Raw genomic sequence first — 26,781 nt, 5'->3', positions numbered from 1 at the left:
AGGCAATGTATAAAGTCACTGCCTGAGTAGTTGATCTTATGGTCTACAGTATACAGTTGCCCAAAAAATTATTTGGACACTTAAGACAACATGCATATCAAACCAAGTGGAATCCACAAACAAACTATATAAATTGGTCCAAAGAGGGTAATTTGTAGTGGATGTGAGACGTCAGTTCCTCTGAGGTTCAAATAGTTGTCCTAGTAGAGTAACCACATATGCAGTTCATCACATTAAGTATGGACACGATCCACTAACTGCCATGTATTTGATATGTTGTTATAGGGGAGACCGGTGTCACAAGCACTGAGTCAAAAGTCCAATAACACAAATGTGTTTTTAAAATATGTATTAGTATTTCAATATTTTCTTGTCAAAACAATGGTTTGATCTTTTTCAAATAATCAGCACTTATGATTTTCATCATAATTGTGCAGCCGTACTAGCAAGTAAAAAAATTACAGGATTTGCAGCCCCAGTCTCCCAAATAATGTAAAGATTTTCATACATTATTAAGCATGGCTTAAATGTCCAAATACTTTCTGGGGCCACTGTATTACTTGCATTTTCACAATCACAAGTTTGCATTTTATTTTTAATTATTTTTTACTTCTTCTTTTTTTCTTTTCTTTCAGGGTTGGTCTAACAATTTGTTTACTTTGCCTTTGGGAAAATGATTTTCTTTCTAAGTTTAATTAAGGTCTGCTTCATGGGGTTGGTTTAGACATTTGGGTCAAAGTATTGTTTCACGTATATACTGTATGCATATATATATATATAAGGTCAAAAATGGCAAAAAAGAAATGGCTTTCTCTAGAAACTTGTCTGTCAATCATTGTTTTGTGGAATTAAGGCTATACCATGCATTAAATTGCCAAAAAACTGAAGATTTCATACAAAGGTGTACACTACAGTCTTTATAGTCAAAGGACAACTAACTCTAACAAGGACAGAAAGAGATGTTGAAGGCCAGATCTACAACTTAATAAGAATGGCATAGTTCACCCAAAAATGAAAATGTGCTTATTATTTACTCACACTCAGGCCATCCAAGATGTATCTGAGTTTCTTTCTTCATCAAAACAGAATTTAAGATTTTTAGGATTTCATTTCAGGTCTCCTCCTTTAAACAATGTAAGTGAATGTACTCCATTTCTTTGACTGTCCAAAATGCATATTTAGGATGCATCAAAATAATCTACACGACTCCAGTCAACAAATAAAGTTCTTCTGAACCCAAATGATTGATTATTTTTAGAAACAAAACAATACATATACTTTTTAACTAAAAATATTTGCTTCCGTACATCTCTGTGATTCGTGCTCATGAGAGGAATGACGTAAGCTTGTTGGTAAGGTCAGGTGTGAAGGAGGCAGGAAGTGCATCATTGTTTACAAGAGAAACTTCCACAGACCAAGCGCCGTTCACATACCAAAACAATCCAAAACAAATTTCAAACACGATGTCGGAGGATTTGGGTTTTTAGAAGAGAAGAGGAGATGGAGTTTTTCACCCAACCCTACCTATTTGAGCCCAAATACACAGATGAGGAACTGAGGGAGATAGAGGAGGCTGTAGCATTGGCGCAATCACAAGTCTCGGGGAGGCAGAGATCTATGGAGACATGGTGGTGCATTAGCATTGGTTGACATTAGCATGTAGTTAATGTCAACCAATGCCAAGAGTGGCAGAGAGCCTGTGCTGCCACGAATGGACTATAGCAATCCCGCTGTTGGAAACAATTAGCGAGGCAGCTGGTGAGAACACTCCCTAGTCCTAGCTGCATTACCGAATGTAATGATTTTCCACCATTACTGAGCCCTAGCGTATTCGAGGTGTTTTTCAGTTTGCCACGAATAAACTGGAAGCGCCATCCGAAGCCAGAAGCACCCAATGGCACCCTATCAGTAGAATAAGTATCATGTTTTGTTTGTTACTAAAGCTACTATATACACTACTGGTCAAACGTTTTGAAACACTTAACTGAAATGTTTCTCATGATCTTAAATATATTTTGATCTGAAGGCGTATGCTTAAATGTTTGAAATTAGTTTTGTAGACAAAAATATAATTGTGCCACCATATACATTTATTTCATTATAAAACCAAAATATAATGAAAAAAAAAAGTTTTTGCATAATGAGAATTATGTTGTGACTAAACAAAATTCAAAATAAATCAAAACTGTGTTATATTTTATCATCTTTAAAGTAGTCACCCTTTGCATAGAATTTGCAGACATGTGCTTTTCACATTTTCTCAACCAACTTCATGAGGTATCACCCTGGGATGCTTTTTAAACTGTATTGAAGGAGTTCCCATCTATGTTTGGCACTTATTGGCTGCTTTTCTTTATTATTTGGTCCAAGTCATCAATTTAAAAAAAAGAAATTGTTTTATTACATTTTAATTTTATAATTAAATAAATTAATATGGTGGCACAATTATATTTTTGTCAGTTGAGTGACAAAAAGTTGAGTGACAGTTTATCAGATGAGTGACACATTCAAAGTCATAGTGTGAATATATAACCTAATATTTCTAAATAGTAGTTTTTTTTTAAATACAGCCATGTCATAATTATTAAACCCCTATTGCATACAGCTGTTTCTTAAATATATAAGGCTACACAAGTACTTGTTTTAAAACAAAATTAAGCCATAACTTTACAATGGCAATAATTTAAGTTTAAAAATGTAAGTTTAGTGAATGAATTTCTATGCAAAAAATGCAATTAAAAATAAGCTAATAGAGGATATTATATCATTACACAAGAAAGGCCATGGCTAAAAGTACATTCAAGGCACTTGAATTTCCAATAGACAAAGTTGGCAGCACCATTCATACATTTTTTAAATATAAACAGCAACCTTCTGAAGGTTGCTGTTCTGAAGGTCCGATGTTCAGCGGAGGTGAACACACTCCGCTGAACATCGACGGCTCCTCTGTGGAGATCGTCAAGAGCACCAAATTTCTTGGTGTTCACCTGGCGGAGAACCTCACCTGGTCCCTCAACACCAGCTCTATCACCAAGAAAGCCCAGCAGCGTCTCTACTTTCTTCGAAGGCTGAGGAAAGCACATCTCCCAACCCCCATCCTCACTACATTCTATAGAGGGACTATTGAGAGCATCCTGAGCAGCTGCATCACTGCCTGGTTTGGGACTTGCACCGTTTCGGACCGCAAAGCCCTGCAGAGGATAGTGAGGACAGCTGAGAAGATCATTGGGGTCTCTCTTCCCTCCATCAAAGACATTTACAAAAAACACTATATCCACAAAGCAACCAGCATTGTGGACGACCCCACACACCCCTCACACAAACTCTTTACCCTCCTCCCGTCTGGCAAGAGGTACCGAAGCATTCGGGCCCTCACGGCCAGACTGTGTAACAGCTTCTTCCCCAAGCCATCAGACTTCTCAATACTCAGAGACTGGTTTGACACACACGTGTCCTGAGTTGCACTTTAATAACTGTCACTTTATAACTGTCTGCTACCTCAATAACTGCTATGTGCATAGAACATTATCTCATAGTATGTTATGTTTACATTTTAGAAACTGTCATCTTTTTGCACTACTGAGTACTGGTCGGCGCTGCACTGTCTATTGTCCTGTTCATTGTCAGTAATTTGTTGTACTGTCCTGTACTTTTTGCACATGTTTGCACGTGCACTTTATATAGGTATATATAGGTAGTTTATATAGGTATTTTATTTCGTTGTGTAGTCTCATGTGGTCCTATGTTGGTCCTTTGTTGTTTTTATGTAGCACCATGGTCCTGGAGGAACGTTGTCTCGTTTTGCTGTGTACTGTACTAACTGTATATGGTTGAAACGACAATAAAAACCACTTGACTTGACTTGACTTGACTTCTGTGGAAGACAGTAAAACTTCACCAAGGGAAATGTTGATTTTAATATTCAAGAAGGAATTTGGAAAGACCTGTGGAGTCCTCGTTGAAAGCTTTATGGACGCACGTCACTAAATTGAAAATGAGTTTTAGACCTATGGGTCAGCAGTACGTCTGGAGTAAGAAAGGCAAGGTGATGACTAAAATGACACCCAAGCATGCAGGTGGGTCAGACCTGTTATGTTGGTGTTTTGTGGCTTCACGAAATGGCTATTCTGATTATGTCTCTGACGCCATGTATTCTTTCAGGTATCATGCCATTTTGGCAAAAATGTGATGCTTTCAGTTTGTAAACTGAAGCTCTGTTATCACTAGACTTTTCAGCAAGACAATAACACCAAAGATACATCCACATTGTACAAAATCTGGTTCATGGATGGTTTGTGGAATGTCCTTGAAGGAACCATTTAATCCATCATTAAAATCCCATTGAAAATAATTGTTGGGATTTCAAGGAAGCAGTGGCAGCATAGAAACCAAAGAATGTCAATGAAATGGAAGCTTTTGCTTCCGTTTCCACAGTAACACCCATAGGGAAAGGTGCATAGAAATTTTTTTATTTTTATGTAATGACAATTAGGGCTGGGTATTGATACAGATTTCCCGATTCAATTCAAATTCCAATCTTGATTCAATTCTATATCAAATCATTTGGGAACATTTCTGTTACAATGTCCATTTTTATTATATATAAAATAAATTATCTCCCAGATAATGGTTTTAATTCTAAACAAACCTTCTAGGCAACCCTTCTAGGTACAATCTGAAAATCTTAATTTTACAAATTATATTTTATCATTAGTCTATCATCAAATTGGTCACATTTTAGCTTTTGAAAAAATGTCAAATTAAGTCTCTTCCATCAAATAATATCTTGAAATTGCATATATTATCTTGCATATTTTTTTTTTTTTTTTTATTTTTTTTTATTTATTTGCATAATTTTTACTTTTGTCAAGTATTTACATTGATATGTAGAAGATGTGCTTAATCGGTACTGTCTCTTTAAGACTAGCGATATCAGCCAGTAAGTGCATATTACGAGAGAAGATGTGCGTCGCATGTAAACCATGTGAGTTTATAATTCTTTTGTGTTTTTTTTTATTTTTTTTATCAACAGCTGACTGCAAAAATGGTATTAAAATAGACATTATTCAATGACAAATGGATCCATGTCTTTGGACACACAGAACGAGTTAAACCAAACTTTTACACTCAACAACTTTTTAGTCTAATAATGTGAGATTTGGTTGCACATGCGAGTGATTTATTTGCATTATAGAGGGTTGCCACCTGTGAAAGATCGATCTTGGGATTTAAGAATTTATGTAGAGATCATTCAAATGAATATTGCAATGCATTGGTAAACCTATATTTTTACCCAGCCCTAATGACAATGATTTTTTTGTTAAACTGTATGTCACAATGCAAAAATAAATAAATAATAATAATAACAAATCAAATTTTTTTTATTTTGATTTTGAGCTAAAACATGACCTGAATATGTTCTTAACAGGTTCTGGGCAATTCACCCACATACTCTATTAAGATATGAATATGGCCTGTATTTGATTATTTCATTGCTCTTTCTACATGTTTTAAATGTTTATAAAGACGTTCATAAAGAACCTTGCAATAAACCCTTCTGAATTTCAGGCATTGCTTTGAAACAAGCAATGCATAAAAAAAGAGCATAAAAAGAAATAAAAGAGGAAAATCTCGAAGAGAGGGTTGGGCAGCTCCATAAATATTCACTAGTGCTTAATGGATGGGTTTGAAAGCTGTTGGTCCTCGTGTCTATTTGTTGGTGTTGTTAATGTTGCTTTTTTCCCCTACGTCTCATCTCCCTCATGCTCATTAGCCCCACACAGCACGCTGGGAACATCAATCCTCCCCGGCCGAGAAAAACAGCATCGCTGTCATTCGATTAATGGCAATGCTCGAGTTCCAGACCGCTGCCAAAGACCTGTTCTAAATCACCACTTCTGCCCACAATGCCATTAAAGAATGGAATTTCGACTTGTTCATTTGTCCGGCAATCCAAGCTCTCGTGTTCTTACGTTTGTCTGTCATAGTCCATCTGGGACCACTGGCATACAAGACACCTTATGCAGCCTTATCTGGGGGCCCCTCATGAAATTATGAGCAAATGGCCCCCTTTACACCTGGTATTAACATGCATATTACAGTGGCTGGATTGTATTTAAACCTTGAATTCCAATGCGATCTGATTGCACATTCCTGCTCAACATGAAAAATACCATAGGTTGCATTACCTAAAAAATCTGTCATTTACGAATGACAAAAACATTGACAAAGTATTTCTAAATGCTTTCCGGCATTTTCACTAATATAAAGTAAGGAATCTAGTCTATTGCTATATGACTGCAGTGTCTTTTTCACATTGCAATTCTATTGTATTTCAGCCCACATACAAATGCTCTGGCATGATGTCACTACCTGTGGATGGGGTCCCCATCTCATTTTTAGGGGTGGGGTGGGGTGGGGGGGGTGGAGTTCCCACAGACTGTCTGGGGTGAAGATGGTTTATTTGAACCAGACACGTGAGGACTTAATACAGTGGCTGACTTCCACTTTGACTTACCGAGGTCTAAGTTGGTTTTGATACAGGGCAAGTTTTTCGCAGTTTGCTAGAGTGATTTTTTCTGGCTTTTCCATCATTAACTTGCATCATCATAAACGTGCACATGGTAGAGAAAACAACGGGTCGCTACACTGAAAATAAATATTTTGTGATGAAGTAAATATAGCAGAAAAGATTAAGCACTTTTCTATGTTGAATAAGTTTGTTTAAGCTTGAACTTGAAAAAATTAAGTAAATCACATATTTGTTCTCAATTCAAGTAAAGATGTATGATATTGCCTATAAGTAAAAATAATTTATGTTTGTTATCTTTACAGTATGTCATCATTTATCAATCTTAAAACATACTATCTTTTCATATTTATTTGCTAATTTGAGTCAATTTAACAGGTAAATAAAAATAAGTACATTTTACTTAACTTTTCAAAGCTGGTGTTCCCAGCATGCAACATGCATGGTTTCACTGTTGATTACCAAGTTAATTTACACCGTTTTTATTTGTTGATTTTGTTGTTACATTTGATAACGTCTTGTTTTGTGAAGTCTGAAGTTCATTTTCTACTCAAAATGACCCGTTCATGATCATAAAAAAAACCTAATATCTGTTGAAAGTGTTCTGGTCTGCATGTGCAGCACTACATCTTGTTTCTATCTGCATTAAAGCAAGTTTTTGTTGTCTAATAAACTAAATAGCATGAATTAAGCTGCCCTGTGGAAGGCTTCTGTGTCATGTGGTACATGACTATGCAGTATGTTAAAGCAATGAAATGCAAATATACTTTTAAAAGCATGGCTTAAATCAGTACTGCATTGCTTGAGTATAATGAACAAAGTGTGTGTAAAATTTACTTGAAACAGGGTATTGCAAAGCAAACTTAAGTTGAAAAATTCTAATTAAAGCCACCTTGAATATATGGTCAGTTAAATTTACTAGGTTTTTCTGCGTGAAATTGATTACTTTTTTTTTTTAATGTAAACCCACAAAACAACTTACAAATGATCAAGTTCTTCATGCAAACTGTATTCTGTTTCGGACTAAACTGGCAGTAATCATGTATAAAATTAGCACCATGAATTTTTGATTGCCACAAAGTCTCGCAGTCAGGACAGTTTAGAGGTTGATTTGATGTGCTTTGAAAAATGCCCCCAAACAGAGCTGGTGTAAAATGGCAAAAAAAAAATGTATGTCCCTGCGGAGCCTGTTATTATCTAAATTTGTATTTGCTCGCAATAAGATGTGTGGATTGTCAATACAGAAGTGGTGAGAAATAGAGAAATGGATTTCAGATTGTAAATTTTATGTCCACATGGATAACCCAATACCCACAAAGCAGGTACATCCCACAGGCTGGTCTATAAAATAATCTACCTCTGTAAAATCATAAAATATAGCTAACCATTTATCAAGATGTAGACCTCACAGAAAGGCACAGAAACACATGATATGCAGAGTATTCTCAATGTGCTTTAACCATTAATGTAAATTCCATAATTCATAAACTCAATCTGAACATGGATTTATTCTATATTAGAACCATGCCTAGTCCCTTTATGAAAACAAATTATAGCTTGAATATAGCACACCTGCTAGGCTAAAGCACTGGATCCATTTATCACTCACATTATTGCAATCAGGTGCTTGTGCTGGGAGTACAAGAAGGACGAAAAAATGGATCTATGATTGAATAAAGGAGCAGCACTCTATAGAAACGAATACATTTTTACTAACCTCTCTGCCTGGAGTTATATGAATACAGAAGATAGATCTAAGTATTCATATGGTGAAATTGGGTTTTCTTATTCTCTATCTAGCAAAACTGCAGAGTGACTTAAGAATTTAGTCATTTGTCTTGCATTAGAGGGTGATTTATCTTGCCTGCAGTGGGTGATGGTTCCAAGTTAAAAACTCCTCAGCATATTCATCATTACTAACATAACTGAGTAGTGTATCTACTGTATGTATGGAATGCTCTGAACAACGCCTTGCCATTTACCATAGCTTTATATATGTTCCATCATCATTTGTGTGGGTGTACATCGATTTCTTAGCATTTCAGGTTCTCAAGCTGTATTTGCTTTTCTAATGTTAGAATTGATCCATTATGATGTCCCAGACCAACAAACTGTACCAAGAGTATTTTTGATCATGTACTGTACATGCCGGGATGATTATGTACTGAAAGATGGCACATATTCTCTCTGCCATTTATTTTGACATCTTGTATAACATCTTGTTTTGTCATGTTTACCATAACCACTAAATTCATCCCACAGTATGATTGAAGCTAGCTCTTTACTGTAATTATTGCATTTACATCGATCATGGCTGTGCAGAGAGCTGATTTGCTGTCTACTGTCTATATAGGTAGCAGACTATATATACAACATAATGCAATCATAAGTAACTGATTTGAGGCACTGTTCATAGACTTCATCTTCATTAACAGCTACTCACTGGAATAACACTTCTCATGAAACACAAAAGAAACTCCACTAACACACACTTGATTGTGTCATTAGCATGTAAGAAAGGTAATATGTTGACGCTTTTATAAGTCTCGGATTATGTGGGTAAAAATTGGCAGTGGCTGGTTACTCCTTCATCCTTACTAGCCACTTTAGCGAGTGGCCACAGCTGGAGCAAACTTAATTGTTTTAATCTCACGTTCAGAGCTTTATAAGCATTAAAAATGCCTCTCATATCTGACGCACATCTCCTTTAGGCGAATAAAGCGCACTTTTGCGCACCGAGCATGCACTGAGCATCTTTCAAAGATTTTACCCAGTACCACTAACTTGACAAACTTCAGCAAATCCAGTTCTCAGTGTATCAAATCAGTACCTTGTAAGTAAGTAAGTCCTGGCAGTGATAAAAAAATGCTTTAAAAATGCCGTAAATTGCGTAAAGCCGGCTAATCAGATTGAATATTTAGTGCTTTCCATTTTTGTGTGCTATATGCATCATACAGTCAGTGAACACATTGTTGGACTACAGCACAAACATACACCACAAATTTTAGGCAAAACAATATATTTTAATTACACTATTAACTATTTAATTTAAATACTTGTAATGCCTTGCTCTACTGATGAGCAAATTATTTTAATCATGTGTGTTAGATAAGACAGACATCCAAATGTGCAGTGTTGGGGAAACTCCACGACCAGGGTTGGATTACTCAGGGAAAGATGTCTCTTCTTGTAATAAGTATTGTATTCTGGACTGTGAGCCTCCATTGCTTTTGACCCCCCATGTCTTAATTGCGGCCAGCTGTTGGTGACAAAATGCATTTGTCTACTTGTCTGACTGGATTTAACCTAAACAATATAAATAGCAGAGCGGCCATTTTACACATTTGTTCATAGTCAGAAGCTAATTAAATGACATCTGTTTTTAATTAGAAGAGAGGACACTTTCCAAACCCCTTTTTTTTTCTTCAGTAAAATTTGGTTGCAGCTGCAGATAGTTTTTATTTTTTTATTCATTCCTTCTGTAAATCAGACTTGAAGAAAGGTATTCCAAGTTTATAAGGTTGGCAAAAATCGAAATGACCATCTTGATGATCCGTGAGTGTACTGTATTAGAGTTCATAAAACTGTATTAGAGTTAATAAAAAGCACATTTAAAGGAATAGTTCATCACAAATGAAAATTGTTAGCGTTTACGCACCCTCGTGTCATTCCAAACTGCTGTTATTTTTCCTTCAAACACAAGCAGAGAAATTGTGAATAATTTGAGTCATTATTCAATGGAAATTTTCAGTTCAGAAATCTCATTTGCACTTGCGCAAATTCAAATATGACTTTTTTAGATGTATCGCACATGTTTTGATGTCATTAGCAACAAACACCATTGATTGTCCCATGTGTTGTAACAAAGAACTGCATGAAGGTTTGAAGAACAATTGGTGGTTTAGATGGAAACATAGCTACTGAGATAAGTAATTATCTAATTATTGAATTATTAATAATTATAAATTTCTGTCTGTTCCTCAGACAAATTTTGTATGGTTCATTAGACGGATTGAGTGCACAAGTCATTTGGACTACTTTTTTTTTTTTTTTTTACACTTTTATGGTGCTTTTTTCCCCTTTTTGGAGCTTGACAGCCATGGTAACTATGAACATTTGTTGTATGGAAAAGAGCAGCATGCAAATTCCATGGAAAAATAACAGCATACAAGTTTGTAATGGCATGCTATAGAGGAAATAATGGCAGAATATTTAGTTTTGGGTAAACTATTCAATTAAAGCTGAAGTATGTAATTTCTGCATCACTAGCACCACCAAACGGAATTGCAAATATACATTTTGTTTTCAAAACAGTTTCTAAATACGCTCCCCATCTGCCATTGGTCAGACAACGAGTTAGTCCTGCCCTCAACTCACGCCATTGGTTGAGTAACATTGTTGTGGCATTGTCTAAGCGGGTCGCTCAAAACAAACAGAGAAATTTTCAAAGCACCACAGAGACAGGTCACCTACAGTTAAACCTATGAATGGCTTACCAATAGTTGTCTCTGCAAATTAAGATGGGGTAGGTGAAAGTCTTTTTAACACATTCTTTAGCTTTAAGTATACCAGTTTATCTGCTGTTCAGCTTTTAGTCAACATAATAATACTTAGGCTATGCTGTATTATTATAATAATAGAGAATATGTTATTTTCAATATCATAATAATATTGAATGTTATGGCATTCAGTGTGCTGAAAACTAGCAATATGCAGTTTTCAGCACAAGTCTGTTACTTAAATATTAATGCTTAAATACTTCAGATGAAACACAAGTAATAAAACCATTATACAAGGTAATCCACATTTTAGTTGATGTAATATGAGGTGCAGTGAATGTCAGATTTTGACCCCAAATCCTCGGATGTATTTCACCTTGTCAGATTGCTCTTAAAATAATTTTTTTTATCCTTTACAATTTTCTGCACTATTCAGTTGGTGGCCCTTTGCCACTCGCTCTGGTCTACTGAGCTCTCCTTCTCCTTGCTAAGCACCCACTAAAAAGTTTTCTTGATGATATGGTGTGTGTGTGTGTGTGTGTGTTCGTGTTCATACTTTCCTCAAGGTAGGCAAATTTAATAATGCAGACATTATGCAAATGGACTCATTAAATAGAAAACACATTGCAACAAAGCAGATGCCTCCAAACATGTTATCTTGTTTGTAACATTTATAAATACTCATTCACCAAGCCTGTGCTGTTTATCACAACAGACTAATGAAAAATTAATTAAAAAGCATGGTAATTAGCTTATTATACCCTGGTAGAGTTCAGCACAGTGTGAAATCCCTCTAATGGTAGATGATTTGGACAATAGATGATATTGTTTATCAAAGATATGCCCTTAAAGAGATAGTTGACCCCAAAATGAAAATGTTCTCATATTGTACTCACCCTCATGCCATTCCAGATGTTTATGACTTTCTTTCTTCTGCAGAACACAAACAAAGATTTTAGAAGAATAACTCAGCTGTCTTGGTCCTTACAATGCAAGTGAATGGTGGGCAGAAAACTGAAGGTCCAAAAAGCAGATAAAAGCAGCAAAAAAGGAACCCATAAGACTCAAATGGTTAAATCCATATCTTGAAAAGTGATAGGAGAGGTGGGGGTAAGAAACAGATGAATATTTAAGTAATTTTACATACTATCAATCTCCACTTTCACTTTTACTTTCAGATGTGAAAAAGGACTTAAATATTGATCTGTTTCTTATCCACATATATCATATTGCTTTTAATAATATGAATTTAACATCTGGAGTCTTATGGATAACTATTTTGCTGCTTCAACACCAATTGAACGGAGATATTCTTCAAAAAATCCTTGTTTGTGTTCAGCAGAAGAAAGTCATACAACATACAACATCTGAAATGGAATGAAGGTGAGTTAATAATGAGATAATTTTCATTTTTGGGTGAACTATCCCTTTAATGTAAAGACAAAATCAAGGTTGTTTAAACTTTATGTGGCATTTCAAGGAGACACAAAATCATAATGTCACATCACTGCCGCTTCTCTGTACCTCCTCTTTTATATTTCCAGATCTGTATGCTTGCAGTCCACTTTAAACTGTCATGTCACTTCATGCAGAAAGCTCTGATACATTAATAGCGAATGATCACACATTGAAAAACTATTGGGAGAGGATGGTGACAGTCCTCTGTTTTACTGTCTTGATGTGTGACTTTGATATTTTTATACTTTTAAATATATTTTAAAAGGAACTTCAAAGATATGTGACAGTTTTACATCTCTTTTTGCATCTCTATATCCCACCTTCTAATAACATGAATCTAGACATTCCTATGAAATAATTATATATACATTTTTTACATGTAGAATTGAAAAATGTAAACAGGACAAACAATATCAAAAGATAACATATTCAAAAAAAAAAAAAAAAAATCTCTATAATTTCTTTAAAAATGCCATTGTTTTGGTATTTTGTTATATACCTCGTTTTTAAGTGAGGTAAAATTATAATTTTTTTTTTTTTTTTGGGCCACTGTACAATATGTTGGATAGGCAATCTATACACAGTTCCTGATGTTTTGTTCATTAAAACAGAGCCAGTTGTGCTGGGACTCAAAATATGTTGCTAATGTGCACCCAAGGAGAGTACAACTTCACAAACTAACCGTGCAGATGGCCACGTTTGTGACAGCATATTTCAGGAGGGAATTTGCAGAGGACATCTGACAAAGTCATTTTCAGTTTTAAAAGTATGAAAAGAAGCACTCTTAGAAGTTTAAAGATGCACGCTTGGTGGAATTTACAGTAACACTTGCATGATTTAGGAATGTTATCAAGGAAAAGACCACAAGCTGAAAGAAGATTGCATTGTAATGAAGTGATAGGTAGAGCTTACCTGTCTCAGGTTGTGACCTCAGCTTTACTGAATGAACGGGTTTACTATTAAATATTCCTCTGTTTATTTTCTTGTAATTACAGCATGTTCATGTCCATGTGCTGCCGAGGAAGTCTGGAGACTTTGAGAAGAATGACAGCATCTATGATGAGGTGAGGTTCATGTGTTCACACCTTTCATGTACTGTAAATACATGCAGGCATCATGCACGTGAAATTGTCTTTGCAGATGGCATTAAAGGAACAGTTTACCAAATATAGAAAATCTTGTCATTATTTACCCACCCTCATGTCATTCCAAAGCGGCATGATTTTCTGTGGAACACTAAAGGAGATGTTTTGTAGAATGTTCACAGTGCTTTTTTCCATAAAATGAAAGTGAATAGTAATGGACATTTTTGAGATCCAAAAACGACACAAAAGCACCAAAAAAGGAGTTCATGCAACTCATGCTCTATATTCCGAGTCTTCTGAAATCATATGATAGCTTTGTGTGAGGAACAGCCACTGGTAATATCATTGCACCTCTGCATATTCAAACTGGCACGTAACATACTGATATGAGATGTGAGAATCAATGGCATTTGGCATCCATTATGTCAAACCTCATCAAAAACTCATCTTTGTATGCTATATTTGAATAAATGCAAACACACGATCTCCTTTTGTGTTCCATGGAAGAAAGGAAGTCATACAGGTTTTGAATAACTTGAATATAGTTTGAGATAATAATGACATCATTTTCATTTTTGGGTCAACTATTTCTATAATGCATACTAAAACTTGAATTAGTATTATTTATAAACGTACAGTATACCTGCTGAGCCCATGGCCCTAGTGATCTGGCATAATTATTCATCCGAATGTATTAAAGTAAATTACTCTCAGTTATATCATGTAATCAATGTTTAATCCTCCCATGTGTTTTATTTCCTGTATCTTTTACAATGGCATTTTAAATGTAATTGAAATATGTACTTACTTATGCCACTTTATATGAATATTCCACTCACCCCATTTATTAAAATAAGCCTTGCTTTTTTTAATTCCCAAAAGTGCTTGGAGTGAAATTGGGCCTTATCACCAGTAGTCGACTACTGTATGATAAATTAGCTTGTTTTTAATTAGCATGTGGTCATGGGGGTTATTGTGAAGTTTTGCCGTATATATTTTCTGCGTCCTGCACTGCAAATGAAAGATACGTTTCTCCTCCAAGCTTTTTTTGTCTTCCTATAAATAATCAGTGAGGGCTGTTCGATCTTACCTTATACTGTTAAATGTTTTATAAGCTAAACTAGATGCTTTCACTTAGTCATAAAGCTTATTTAAGAGGCAAAAGGTTTTCAGTAGCATCCCACTGCTACTGAAAATTACTGAAGTAATCTTTCACATTTCCCGGCCATCCGGTACTACTATGGTAAATGAAACTGGAACTACATCCAGTTCTCTTGAATTGTTACATTTCAACCCCAAGGTTTTCTGTGGTTATTTAGTTTTACACTGATATGTGAAATGATAAGTAAATACTTCAGCTAATCAAGTAGTACAGTCATGACACTTTCACAGGTTCCTTCTCTGCCTATTTATGGGTGAATCCCATAACACCTGTCAGCAAGGGTTATATTTTGGAGTTGGGGGAACCCTACTATTGATATATATTAGGGGCCATATACATAAAACACGTATATTTTCTAAATAAAAAAAACAATAAAATAATAAATACAAATGTAGATACACATACCTGCAGATAAATACACAAATGTCACTAACACCTTTGTGGTATGCAGTGTGCTGGTCCAGTTTTCACAACAGGGGCACATTTGGTTGTACTGTATATCTTATTTTGTGATTTGACGGAATGGAGAGCAGAGCGAGGTGGAGTGCACATCTGCTGTGTGTGGAAGAACAGTGCAGTGCTAGAGGAATTTGTTGCCTCTGCGGGGTCTACCATTGTTATTTTGAGCTAGTAAACTCTCTAAATGCAGACAGCATGTGTGTACTGGGCCAGACAGGCATGGCATACAGGAAATGGAGTGTATTGACAAATTATAGACTATAGACTGCTTATATTTATTTATTTATTTCTTGAATTGAGCAGGATCAATTTTTCGGCCCAGTTTAAACTCTGCCTGTCCAGAGCAAGAACTATAACATTAAAAAATATTTACATTATTTGGGGATCATTAAGATTTTTTACTTTGTAACATTATTTTCATGGCAATAAAAAAATAAATAAACTTCCCTATATTTGCATACCTGTTATGCAAATAATCTATTTTGTTCTTTGGCCAAAAATAAATAATGGTAGTATACTGTGTATAACGGTAGTGTTTTTTATACTGCATTTCATTTATGGTTATTAGCTATCAGAATTTAATAACAGTCACTGTTGAAAATTGAATGTGAACACACACACACACACACACACACACACGTAGGTGCGGCTATCCTTATGAGGAATTTCCATATACATAATGATTTTTATAGTGTACAAACTATAGCTTCTATCCCCTAAACCTAACCCTCATAAAAAACTTTCTGCAAATTTACATTTTCAAAAAAACATTGTTTAGTCTGTTTTCACTAGAAATGTCCTCATAAACCACATTTATAGCATAATACCCTTGTAATTACCAGTTTGTAACCTAAAAAAAGTTATTGTATATCACCCAAACACACACACACACACACAAATCACACATTTAACTTTCAATTTTTAGACTGTTACTTTGTAATACTTTAAACCAATATGGTATAAAAAAAAATCTTCTAATAGATTATGTGTTTAATCATTAGTCTGACTCTTTTGTTAATGTGAATAATGATTGTTCCTGATAGGTAAGAAAGATGTTTTCTGCTAAATTGCTGTTATATTACAGTTATTAGCATGTGCAGTATAATGACTCATTGCCACTATGTTATTTATTCCGGAATGTGACAATAAGATGATGGCTAAATTTGAGGTTTAAAGTAATCTTTTAATACAAAGTTACAGCAGAAGTAAAGATATTATTTTAAGTGTGTAGGCAGCCTCACAATGGAAGGAATTTGTGAGTGCACAGTTTTAAATGCACTCAATGCAACAATGGTGTTGTGCAAGTGAAAAAAAAGAAACTAATAAAACTACAGTATATATATATATATATATATATATATATATATATATATATATATATATATATATATATATATATATATATATATTATTTTTATTTATTTTTTTATTTAAAAAGAATTAACACATTAAAAATGTCATGCCAGAGATGTTTTGAAGAGATGAATGGCACTGTTCAAACATGCTAGTCTCTCAATTTCATACCTGAGCAAAGCATTGTTTAGTCAACTAGACAAGATTACCACTGTGCAAACTGACAATAGGAATGCAATAAATGGCAATATCTCCAAAGCCATGTTTGGACATTTATACATTTAGGACACTCTATTGCCTCCACTATCTTGACAGTATTTTTTCCATACAATAAACTGCAAAAAAAAAAAAAGAAAAAAAAAAGATGATGTTTCCCAAAATGGCATCATTGTGTAATATGGTGATAAAGAGCAATAATCCTCATCCTTACTCATATGGTATGATCTCATTAGGATGAATGGCTTATGATGTAGTGACTTTTATCTCACTTTTGATAAAACTGTCTACTAAAGAAATGTAGTTAGTTCACCCAAAAATGACAATTCTGACATCATTTACTCAACCTCATGTTGTTCAAAACCCATATGACTTTCTTTCATCTGCAGAACAGAATAGAAGATGTTAGGCAGATTTTTTTATGCTGCTTTATTTCCATACAATAATTGGGAAAAGTATGCTGCTTTACCCACCCAATCAACCTTATGACCTTATGTTTTATTTTATTTCTAAATTATATTACATTTGTCCTAAATTCTTTTTATTCAGAATTCCACATTTTAAAGTTTCATAAAAATGTATCATAAAAATTGTGTCTATTCAAATAAATCCAAACTTCAGTAAAATGCAAATAGAGCAGCTACTTTTCAGCAAAATTATAAAAACTAAATTAAATGAAGTAATTTAAGTAAATATCCTCAAAACATTATCAAAAACACAACACTGGTTTTATTTGGTTAAAGTGCTGCCCAACAGAGCATCACTTTAAAAATGAAAACATTGATGAAAACTTCTATTCAGTACAATAGCACTCTTGCTAGATATATGATGGACAAATAATTATTATAATTATTATAAAATACATTTTAGTAAGCATTAGTAATATATTTCCATCGCAATGTCTTGAATTTCGCGAGTCCAGCTTTTATTTTGTATCAAATTTTTATTTTGATGTGAATGCTTTTCCAGTTCTGTGTTTTCCAGAAAAGATGTTGCTTTTATGACCCAATGAGATTTCTGAAGCACAAAATGCTGCAAATTAATTATATAAATGTATAGTCTTCACATTGATTCTCTTCTGTCATCTACTGCAGTAAGCACAGATTCTCAATGTGGTGTTTTGACCTGTCTGTGTTTTCAGCATATGAGCAGCTTCACACATTCACTTTGTAACGCAAAGCAGATACAGACTGTATATTTATTTAATTAAATCCCATCCATTTGCGGTTTAATTAGCACACAAGGACATTTCACAATTTAATTTGATTAATTGTCCATTTCTGTTTAAAAGGAGTGTCAAAACATGCGCTCAAATGAGTGTGTGATCACAGGAATTGAGTCTTTACTACTGGTACTGTAGAATCACTGGTATTGTTACATATTTTTATTTTAGTATCGACTTGGTACCGTAGTACCAGTACTTTTGACATCACTAGTCCAAAATTTAGGTTGTTATTTGTCGAAAATAACAGCCAAGAAGCTCTCAAATGTTATTGTCATTTGTGCATATTCAAACAAGCCCATGACACAATTGGCATCACGCCTCAGGCTGTCAGGCTGTTTATCCAGCACGGTTTACAATGGGACTCCAGCGTGCAGTTTTATTTGTCATTTTGTTGAGACAATGTGACATGCTATGGAAGACTCCCGTTGTGTGGTCATAAAGAGCCTGACAGCTCCTGTTTGAAAGATTTAGTCTTCAACAGAACCTTTGTGCTCATTCTAACTCTGATGTACCTGATGGCATTTCCTTTTCCATTGCAGTGTCACCTTGCCAAATAAAAGACTGTCACTGCATATCAAACGTGTTTTGTTGAGCTTTTCTTCCCTTCTTCTTTCTTGTTCTCCTCTCTTTTTAGTCCTTTATTCTTTGAATTTTCCAACTTGTCAGTCGACCTAATGGCAGTAGAAGGCAGTTTATTCATTTCACAAGCCACTTAATATTTTAAGATTGAAGTTTCACCAAAACCTGTCACTGCAACAGAAGCATTGAATAGGCATTTGCATTGGACCGATTCCAAGAAACAGGACTTTATTTGTTTTCCATTTCTCATTTTTCATCCCAAATGTATTAAACAACCATTTGCTAAACGGTGTGTTGAATGATGCCACTAAGCTCATAGAGAAAATAAATAAATAAATAAAATAGCAAGAGAAAGGTTCCTGGTTTCACGAAGCACTTAATCTTAACAAATCCATCCCCTCACTAAAGGTCAGCGGTTTTAAGAAATAAATGTTCTGACCTTTTTTTTTAATCACAAGCAGAAGCGCAAAAGCGATGCAGTTCAACAGTTGTGAATCTAAAAGAAGACAAAAGAGTTTAGCCTTGAAGTCTTTCACAAATGGTTTTACAGTTCTTAATAAAGCTATTCATTCTACTGTGTGTTTTGTAATACTGTCCCTTATGATATTAGAGGAATAGTTCACCTTTATGTCATCAATAACTCACCTTCATGCCATTCCAAAACGATATGATTTTCTTTCATCTGAGGACAACAAACTAAGTTGAAGACTTAGCTCTTTCCAAGCAAAGGAAGCATTTATTGACCAAGCTCTATTCCAAGTCTGCTGAACCCATAAACAGACCCACATAAAAATCATGATTCACTGAAAATGTTGCCTCTAGCTGTAGCTATTAAATCTCATTTGAACTTTTGCATATTTAAACTTGGCTTGCACAATCTCTTCAAATGCATACAACAACCAATTGCATTTGCTTTCAATGACTTCACAACTTTGAGTTTTTTGCATGCCATATTTGACTATACATGAACACAAATTTTAAGTGAATACCAACTTAAATGTCATCATGTTCCGCGCACAAAACTATAGTTATAGCTTCAGAAGACTTGTAATATAAAGTCATATGGACTACATTTATGATATTTTGTATTTATTTTTGGAGCTCAACAGCATCCGTCCCCATTCAATTTCATCAAAGAGCAGCATGAATGAACAAATTTTATAACAGATTTCAGAAAGAGCACTCTCCGAAAGGCTACTTAATGAAGGAGATATTAAAAAGACCGAGTGAGGATTATAATCGCACTCCTGCCAGTCTATGTTTGAGCAAAGTTAAAGATTTTTTATAGGTTGAGATAGCCGCTCCTGTTAGATTCTGCCCAGGTTTCTTACTCAAAATCTAAATTGAATCATCATGATTTTACCTTTCGTAAAGCCTTTCGGTGGCTGTGGCTCAGGTGGTAGAGCAGGTCGGCCGCTAATCGTACGGTTGGCGGTTCGATACCTGGCCCACACAACTCCACATGCCGAAATGTCCATGGGCAAGACACTGAACCCCAAGTTGCTCCCAATGGCAGGCTAGCACCTTGCATGGCAGCTTTGCCACCTCTAAGGTTAAAAATTTAAGTGCAAGACCATTTACCATTACCATTTACCATTTCAGTCTCTAGAGTGAAAAAATAAATCTGATTATTTAAATTATAATGAAAAGAGGTCACCTTAACTAATAAACTGTAATGGTGAAGTGTTTCATTGCTGTACCATTAGCAACAGCAAACATATTTGCAAAACTTACTAGATTATTAAATTTATTTATTTTTTAAATGGGAGTTTTACTTGCCTCTGCAACAGTAAACTTTTTTAGTGTGTTGCTATGTGGTTGCTTGGGTGTTCTGGGTGGTTGATAGGGCACTGCTGTGGTGTTCTTGCATGGTTACTGTGGTTGCTTACTGGCCCAAAAAGCCTCAAACCAAAGTTCCTATGAAGTGGTTGCCCCTAGGTATGGCTCAGTTACCTCCGTTAACATAATCTGTATCCAAATATCCATGATACATTTTTTTTTTTTTTCTTTTTACATCTGCCTGGGAAAATTGAAGGTCTGCTTGCATAGAAAAGTAACACCACAGCTCTCTTAATCAAGCTGCAGAATTTGGAGTATCATTCATGTCTGTAGTATAAACAATGTAGGATGAGTTAAGGTAAATGCTGAAGTTTAATACTTAGGGTTAGGGGTTTACATGCACGGCAATATGCTGATAAATTTTTTTTTAATCTTTGTTACAATTTATTGTATAGTGTCATAGGTACAGTGAAATTACACAAGTAAGTATTGAGTAATACAAATTAACAACATATACTTACTATAGATTTATGGTTATGGTTTGGTTTAGGGTTAGTTGCTTGTAATTATGAATAGTTTTCTGTTATTACTACAGTCATTACATGTAATACGTGTTACAAGGACATTGTAAAATGAAGTGTTACCACATTCGTAAACAAATATTCAAATATACCAACAACGTATGAAACCTGCATTTACATGAGACAATGATTTCAAGCATTATTCCGTGCTTTTGACATCAAGATGTAAATGTAAACATAGCCACAACATTTGTGCACATTGTATATGCCGGTTAAAATACTGCAAAGGTGTTTTCATGTAACGCTAATTTAAGGTATCTGTATTTGCTTAAGCCGATTATGACCTTAAACATTATTGGCATATGAAGCATAATCTGTGTAAGAACATGCATGTAAACTCGATCATTGTTCAGACAAACAGGTAGTGCTGATATTTTTTGTTTTTGGCACCATTCTGAATAAATTCTAGAGAATTTTCTGTATGAAAATCCCAGGAAATCAGCAGTTACAGAAATACTCAGCCTATCTGGCACCAACAATCATCCATGCGATTATCTAATCAGCCAATCGGTTGGCAGCAGTGCGTGTATAAAATAATGCAGATACGGGTCAGGATCTTCAGTTAATGTTCACGTCAACCATCAGAATGGGTAAAAAAATGTATTTCAGTGATTTGGAGCGTGGCATGATTGTTGGCGCCAGATGGGCTGGTTTGAGTATTTCTTTAACTGCTGATCTCCTGGGATTTTCACACTCAACAGTCTCTAGAGTTTACATCCAGTGAGTAGCAGTTCTGTAGACTGAAATGCCTTGTTGATGAGAGAGGTCAAAAGAGAATGGCCAGACTGGTTCGAACTGATGAAGTCCATGGGAACTCATATAACTGCTCTGAACAATTGTGGTGAGAAGTATAGCATCTCAGAATGCTATTCTTAGATGCGAGTTGGCGCTGTATTGGTGCACGAGGGGGACCTACACAACATTAGGCAGGTGTTTTTTTAATGTTGTGGCTGATTCGTGTGTGTTTGTATAAAATGCATTTAGTAATGGAATAGACAGTCAAACTTTTATGTTAGAGGTAATGTTAGTCCATACTGTAGGTCTAAATCCAGCTCAAAAGAGCCTCAGTGGATGCCTCTGAATTAGTCTCACTTATTTATCTTGGTGACTGTCCTTTATCTCTCTGATTTTCCTTTTCATTTTGTTATCTGCCTACGCAATCAATAAATCGTCCCCAGGCTTCTCTCGATTTCTAAAAGAGCTTAATTTTGTATGCTGCACAACTGAGAGGCTTTAAAATAAAGTACCTCATACTTTCTCTCTTGTTTCCCCTTTCATTTTTTTGTTCTCTCTCTCAACCCTTATGCTGTCTGATAGCTTTGTTCATTAGATCGTTATCGATGGCTGCTCCTCGCAAAGTATGATGGTACATAGAGCGAGCGATCATATTTGGCATAGGCGGGGGCATCTCTGTTGTTATTTGGGGCGTGATTTATCGCCAGGCCCTCTTCTCCATGGCTGAGTTTCAGCGGAAAAACAAAGATGGGGAGAGGGCAACGTAATGAGAAATATCAATGTATTCTCATATTCCTGCTTGCCTTGACAGCGTGCAATCCATCTCTCTGACACTCACCTAGTTAACATTTTTATCAGAGGGACAAGATTCATAATTTTTTACCCCCTTCCTCTAGACAAGAGTATAAGTTTTCACTAATAGTTTAGATAAATATGAAGAGTCAGTAACATAGCTGCACTACTACATGTGTGAATGATAAACAATGCAGCTGGCAGTCCATTTCTTATTGTTACCCCTTATAGATCTTGTACAGCTGAGTGTAACAGGGTGTAAACAGAGATTGCTTTACCGACCTGAAGGTTTGGGGTTACGAAGAAGCACCTGCGGTTGTGTCTGTGGCATTTCTGACTTTGATGCTCAGTTGGGGACACTCTCCTCAGGGAAGGGAAGGAAATGTATCCATTGAACAGATTTTGTAGTGACTGGCTGTGAGTGCTGATTGTGGTTACTGTGTCGTCTGAGTAGAATAAAAAATTCCATAATTTGGAGTTGAATGACCAAGTGACAATGATATTCTAGTTGCCTTGGCTGGTTAGCTTTGGCAGTTAGCCCCTGCTGCTTACTACACCATTATGCAGTCAAAAAGCATATTTTCAGTTGACAGGAAGTGTATGCTGATGAAAGAATATTTTTGCTAACAATATGAATTATAAAACTTTCAATATATTGTAAATCTGGATTTTGCAGGCCATTTAACATCTGAAATAGAGTTGTGTTTTTACTTGTCTGTAACAAGTTTTATTATAAATGTAAAGGTTCTGCTATTAGTTTTGGGATTTTCCCCTTGTTCTATATCTATTTTATGTCTTGTGTTTGGATTCAGCCACTTTGGTTGGTTTGATTTATTTACTCGGTTGCTGAATCCAGGCACTTGTGTCTCATGATGTGTGAATGCACTTGGGTTTGTGTTTTCTCATTCCCTTGTGCATTCATATCTGTCTTCAGTGATAACCCCACCCTCACTTTTGCTTTGTTATCTGTCTGATTATTAGTTGATTGTTTTTACTTGCTATCCTCATTATCTCCTTGTTTCCTTCCCCATAATCCCCTTTGTGTTTTTTGTCTTGTGCCAGTTCATTGTGGATGTTCCTGTGGATTTGTTCCCTGTTAGGTGTCTGTCAGTCACTTCCTGTCTCGTTCTGTTCCAGCCTAGCCCGTTGTCTTGTTTGTCGCCCTGGACTTTGTTTTTTTCCCTTCGGGTAGTTTTTGTTATATTTTTTGTTCAATAAAAGCCCATTATGCTAAACTGCATTTGAGTCCTGCCATTTCATCCACAAAACCTGACAATAAAGTGATCAGTCACATTGCATTTATTACTCTAATGGAGAGTTCCCATGAAGCAAAGATGATGGCACTCTGGTTGTGTACTTCTGAGGCTGCATGCAGCAGCTAAACAATTGCCATTAAGACAAATGTACTATATTGTCCATGTATAATTAAATAATTTAGAATCAGTATGTTGACTGTCTGTGCTTACTGAATTTCCAAGCACTTCCCCAGTTGCCAAAGTATGTAAGATTTTTTTTTTTAACTTAAGGGCATGTTTAGGGTTGCCAACTTTCTACCTGCAAAATACGAGACAGTCCAACTCTAAATATGTGCTTTAAATCCTAAGCAAGATGCAATTTAACAACAACCCCAATACAACCGACCCCAATACACTTAACATTAAAACCGCTTTAACACAACAACCTCGAAGAACCAATTTTCTATCAGTCTTCACTTTTAATAAACACTTTTTGACAAAAGAATGAAGCTGCAATAAATAAAGTTAACACTTCTGTCATGTGTGGCATCCATGTAACGTATCAAACATGGTTGGAAACCCTACGTGTGAGCTCTAGTTTCCCAGTGAAACGCCACAGAGTGGCACCAAAAGCGAGTTGTAAAGCGAGTTGTTATTAGCTGTAAATTATATAATACAGTGAAGAGAAATTCATATTTAATGAATTCTACCCCAAACCCTAACTCAAATCCTAACTCTCAGTGGAGTAAAAATGGAATCTTAGAGGGAAAATGAAACCTGAATCGCACTTTTCCCTGATTATATGAATATAATTACTTCCTGGTTGCAACCCAAGATGAGAACCTGCGTCGCCCAGACTGCTAACTGCAACAACTATCAGTTGTGTCAAAGGACAATTAAACCGATGCAAAAATGTCTGATGGGAGATTCATTCATTCATGTCAGTAACTCAGAATAATGAATAATGGGGCTGATGTTAGGGTACTGGAACATTCAGAAGCAATATGCTCACTTTCCTTGTGATTTACATTTAATTAGAACTCCTTTCAATGATATTAAGGTCTAGAACAGAGTTTATAGTCAGCTAATGTTAAGCTAGTGACTCACCTTTGGTGGTTTGCTTTATGCAAAATAAGTAATTATTTATTAGATACCCTGCATAAAACATAATTTGTGTAAAAGTGATGAAGGTGCATTTACTATACTACAATAGTAATGCTTCACAGGTACAACAGATTATCTCAAGGATCGAACAGATTCAACCATCGTTTACTTGTTTGTTTTGTTTCCTTCTATGTTTTGTTTTTGTTGTGGTGCTCATGCTGGCATTCCCTGCTACTTTTCTCATAATTTCCTGTCCTTTCTCAAGTAATTTTATCTGTATAGCTCTTTTCACAACACACATAATTTCAAAGCAGCTTTACAGAAAATTTTGCATTAACAGCAAATTAAACTGTAATATGTATAAAGTTTCAAAGTTTCAAAGAGTCATCACTGAGTAGTTTGATTAAATATGATTGTAAATTGTCTAAAAATAAATAATTGAATAATAATTGTATTTAGAACCCTAGTAAGCAAGCCGAGAGCGACTGTGGCAAGGAACACAAAACTCCATAAGATGTTAGTTAATGGAGAAAAATAACCTTGGGAGAAACCAGACTCACTGTGGGGGCCAGTTCCCCTCTGGCTAAACAACATGAATATAATGCCAGTATTAGTTATTTATGTGCAGTACAAGTCATGGTTTAAAATTAGTTACTAAGTAAGTGTTAAGAGTGTAGTCCATCATTAGACCAGGCAGAGATCAGTGAGGTGCATCGCAGTTCAACCGGCAGGTCATTTCGGCAAGGTCTATCCTTTCAGTGAGGTCATATCTAAATCCAAGGTTTAGGCAGTGGCATGTGAATTATCCCTTGTATTATGGTTGGAGTTGGCATAAGTTCATCCAGCAGGCCTAACAAAAGCAGCCTAATTGTGAGTTGATGGATAAATTAGGTGTATGCCTGGTTAAATATATGAGTATTTAGTCTAGACTTAACCCTATGGGGTCTGAGGGTGTTTTGAGCCCTGGAGAAGTTTTGACATGCCTTGACATTTGTTCTTTTTTCAGTTGCTTAAAAACATATTAATGGCTAAAGTCTGATAACACAGTATTCAGCACAAACTGGGCTAAAATAATATGTGAGCAACGTGTATGTACAGGTTTGTATTTTTGAGAAAATAATGTTTGTGTGGTTGTGAGTGGGGCTACCAGGAGCACTGCACATTTCACCTCCCTGATCCGACTGATGACCTGAGGTAGCATCGCGATTGGGGGAAAAGCATACAAGGGGCGGCTCTGCCAGACTTGGGCGAGCGCGTCCATGCTCTTTGAGAAGAAAAGAGGGCAGTGCGCATTTTCCCTGGAGGCGAAGAGGTCGAACTCTGCTTCGCCCAAGGTTTGCCATAACCACTGGACCGTCAGGGGGTGGAGAGACCATTCTCCTGGGAGAACCTTGTCTCTGGACAGCATGTCCGCTCCCTGGTTCAGGATGCCTGGCACATGCGCTGCTCTCAGCGAGCGCAGGTTGTGCTGTGACCATAAGATGAGCTCCCTGGCCATAGAGTGCAGGGAGCTCGACCTGAGTCCACCCTGGCGATTTACATACGACACTACCGTCATGTTGTCCATTCGGACCAGGACGTGTTCGTTTTTCAGGTACGGAAGCAGGGCTCTGAGAGCCAAGGCGACCGCTTTCATTTCCAGACAGTTTATATGTAGGTGCTTTTCCGGGTTTGACCAAAAACCGGAGACAGGCCTGCCCTCGTAAAGGGCCCCCCATCCTATTTTGGAGGCATCTGTCGTGATCATTTTTCTCCGCGTGTTCACGCCCAGACTCACGCCGGTTTGATACCAGTCGACGGCCTTCCAGGGTGTCAGGGCTTTTATACAGCCGTGATTCGCTCTGATTAAAAAGTGGCCCAAGCGCCACGCGTGAGTGGGGACACGGCTCTTGAGCCAGCGTTGGAGAGGACGCATGTGCAACAATCCTAGCTGGAGTACAGCTGATGCCGAGGCCATGAGAGAGAGCATCCTTTGAAATCGTTTGACGGG

The 26,781-nt window shown here is 36.1% G+C and overlaps 1 protein-coding gene across 1 annotated transcript in view; it reads left to right on the top strand.

Moving 5' to 3' along the window:
* The window catches only part of fhit (fragile histidine triad diadenosine triphosphatase), a 411,185-nt gene that overhangs the window by 318,119 nt on the left and 66,285 nt on the right, over positions 1 to 26,781 (top strand). Inside the window, exon 6 of the mRNA XM_052100889.1 lies at positions 13,482 to 13,550. Within this exon, the coding sequence (XP_051956849.1) occupies positions 13,482 to 13,550 (69 nt within the window). The remainder of the gene's footprint in view (positions 1 to 13,481; positions 13,551 to 26,781) is intronic.

Source organism: Xyrauchen texanus, chromosome 32 (genome assembly GCF_025860055.1).
Source record: "Xyrauchen texanus isolate HMW12.3.18 chromosome 32, RBS_HiC_50CHRs, whole genome shotgun sequence".
Classification (NCBI taxonomy): Eukaryota; Metazoa; Chordata; class Actinopteri; order Cypriniformes; family Catostomidae; genus Xyrauchen; species Xyrauchen texanus.
This window is presented reverse-complemented; position numbering and strand designations above follow the sequence as displayed.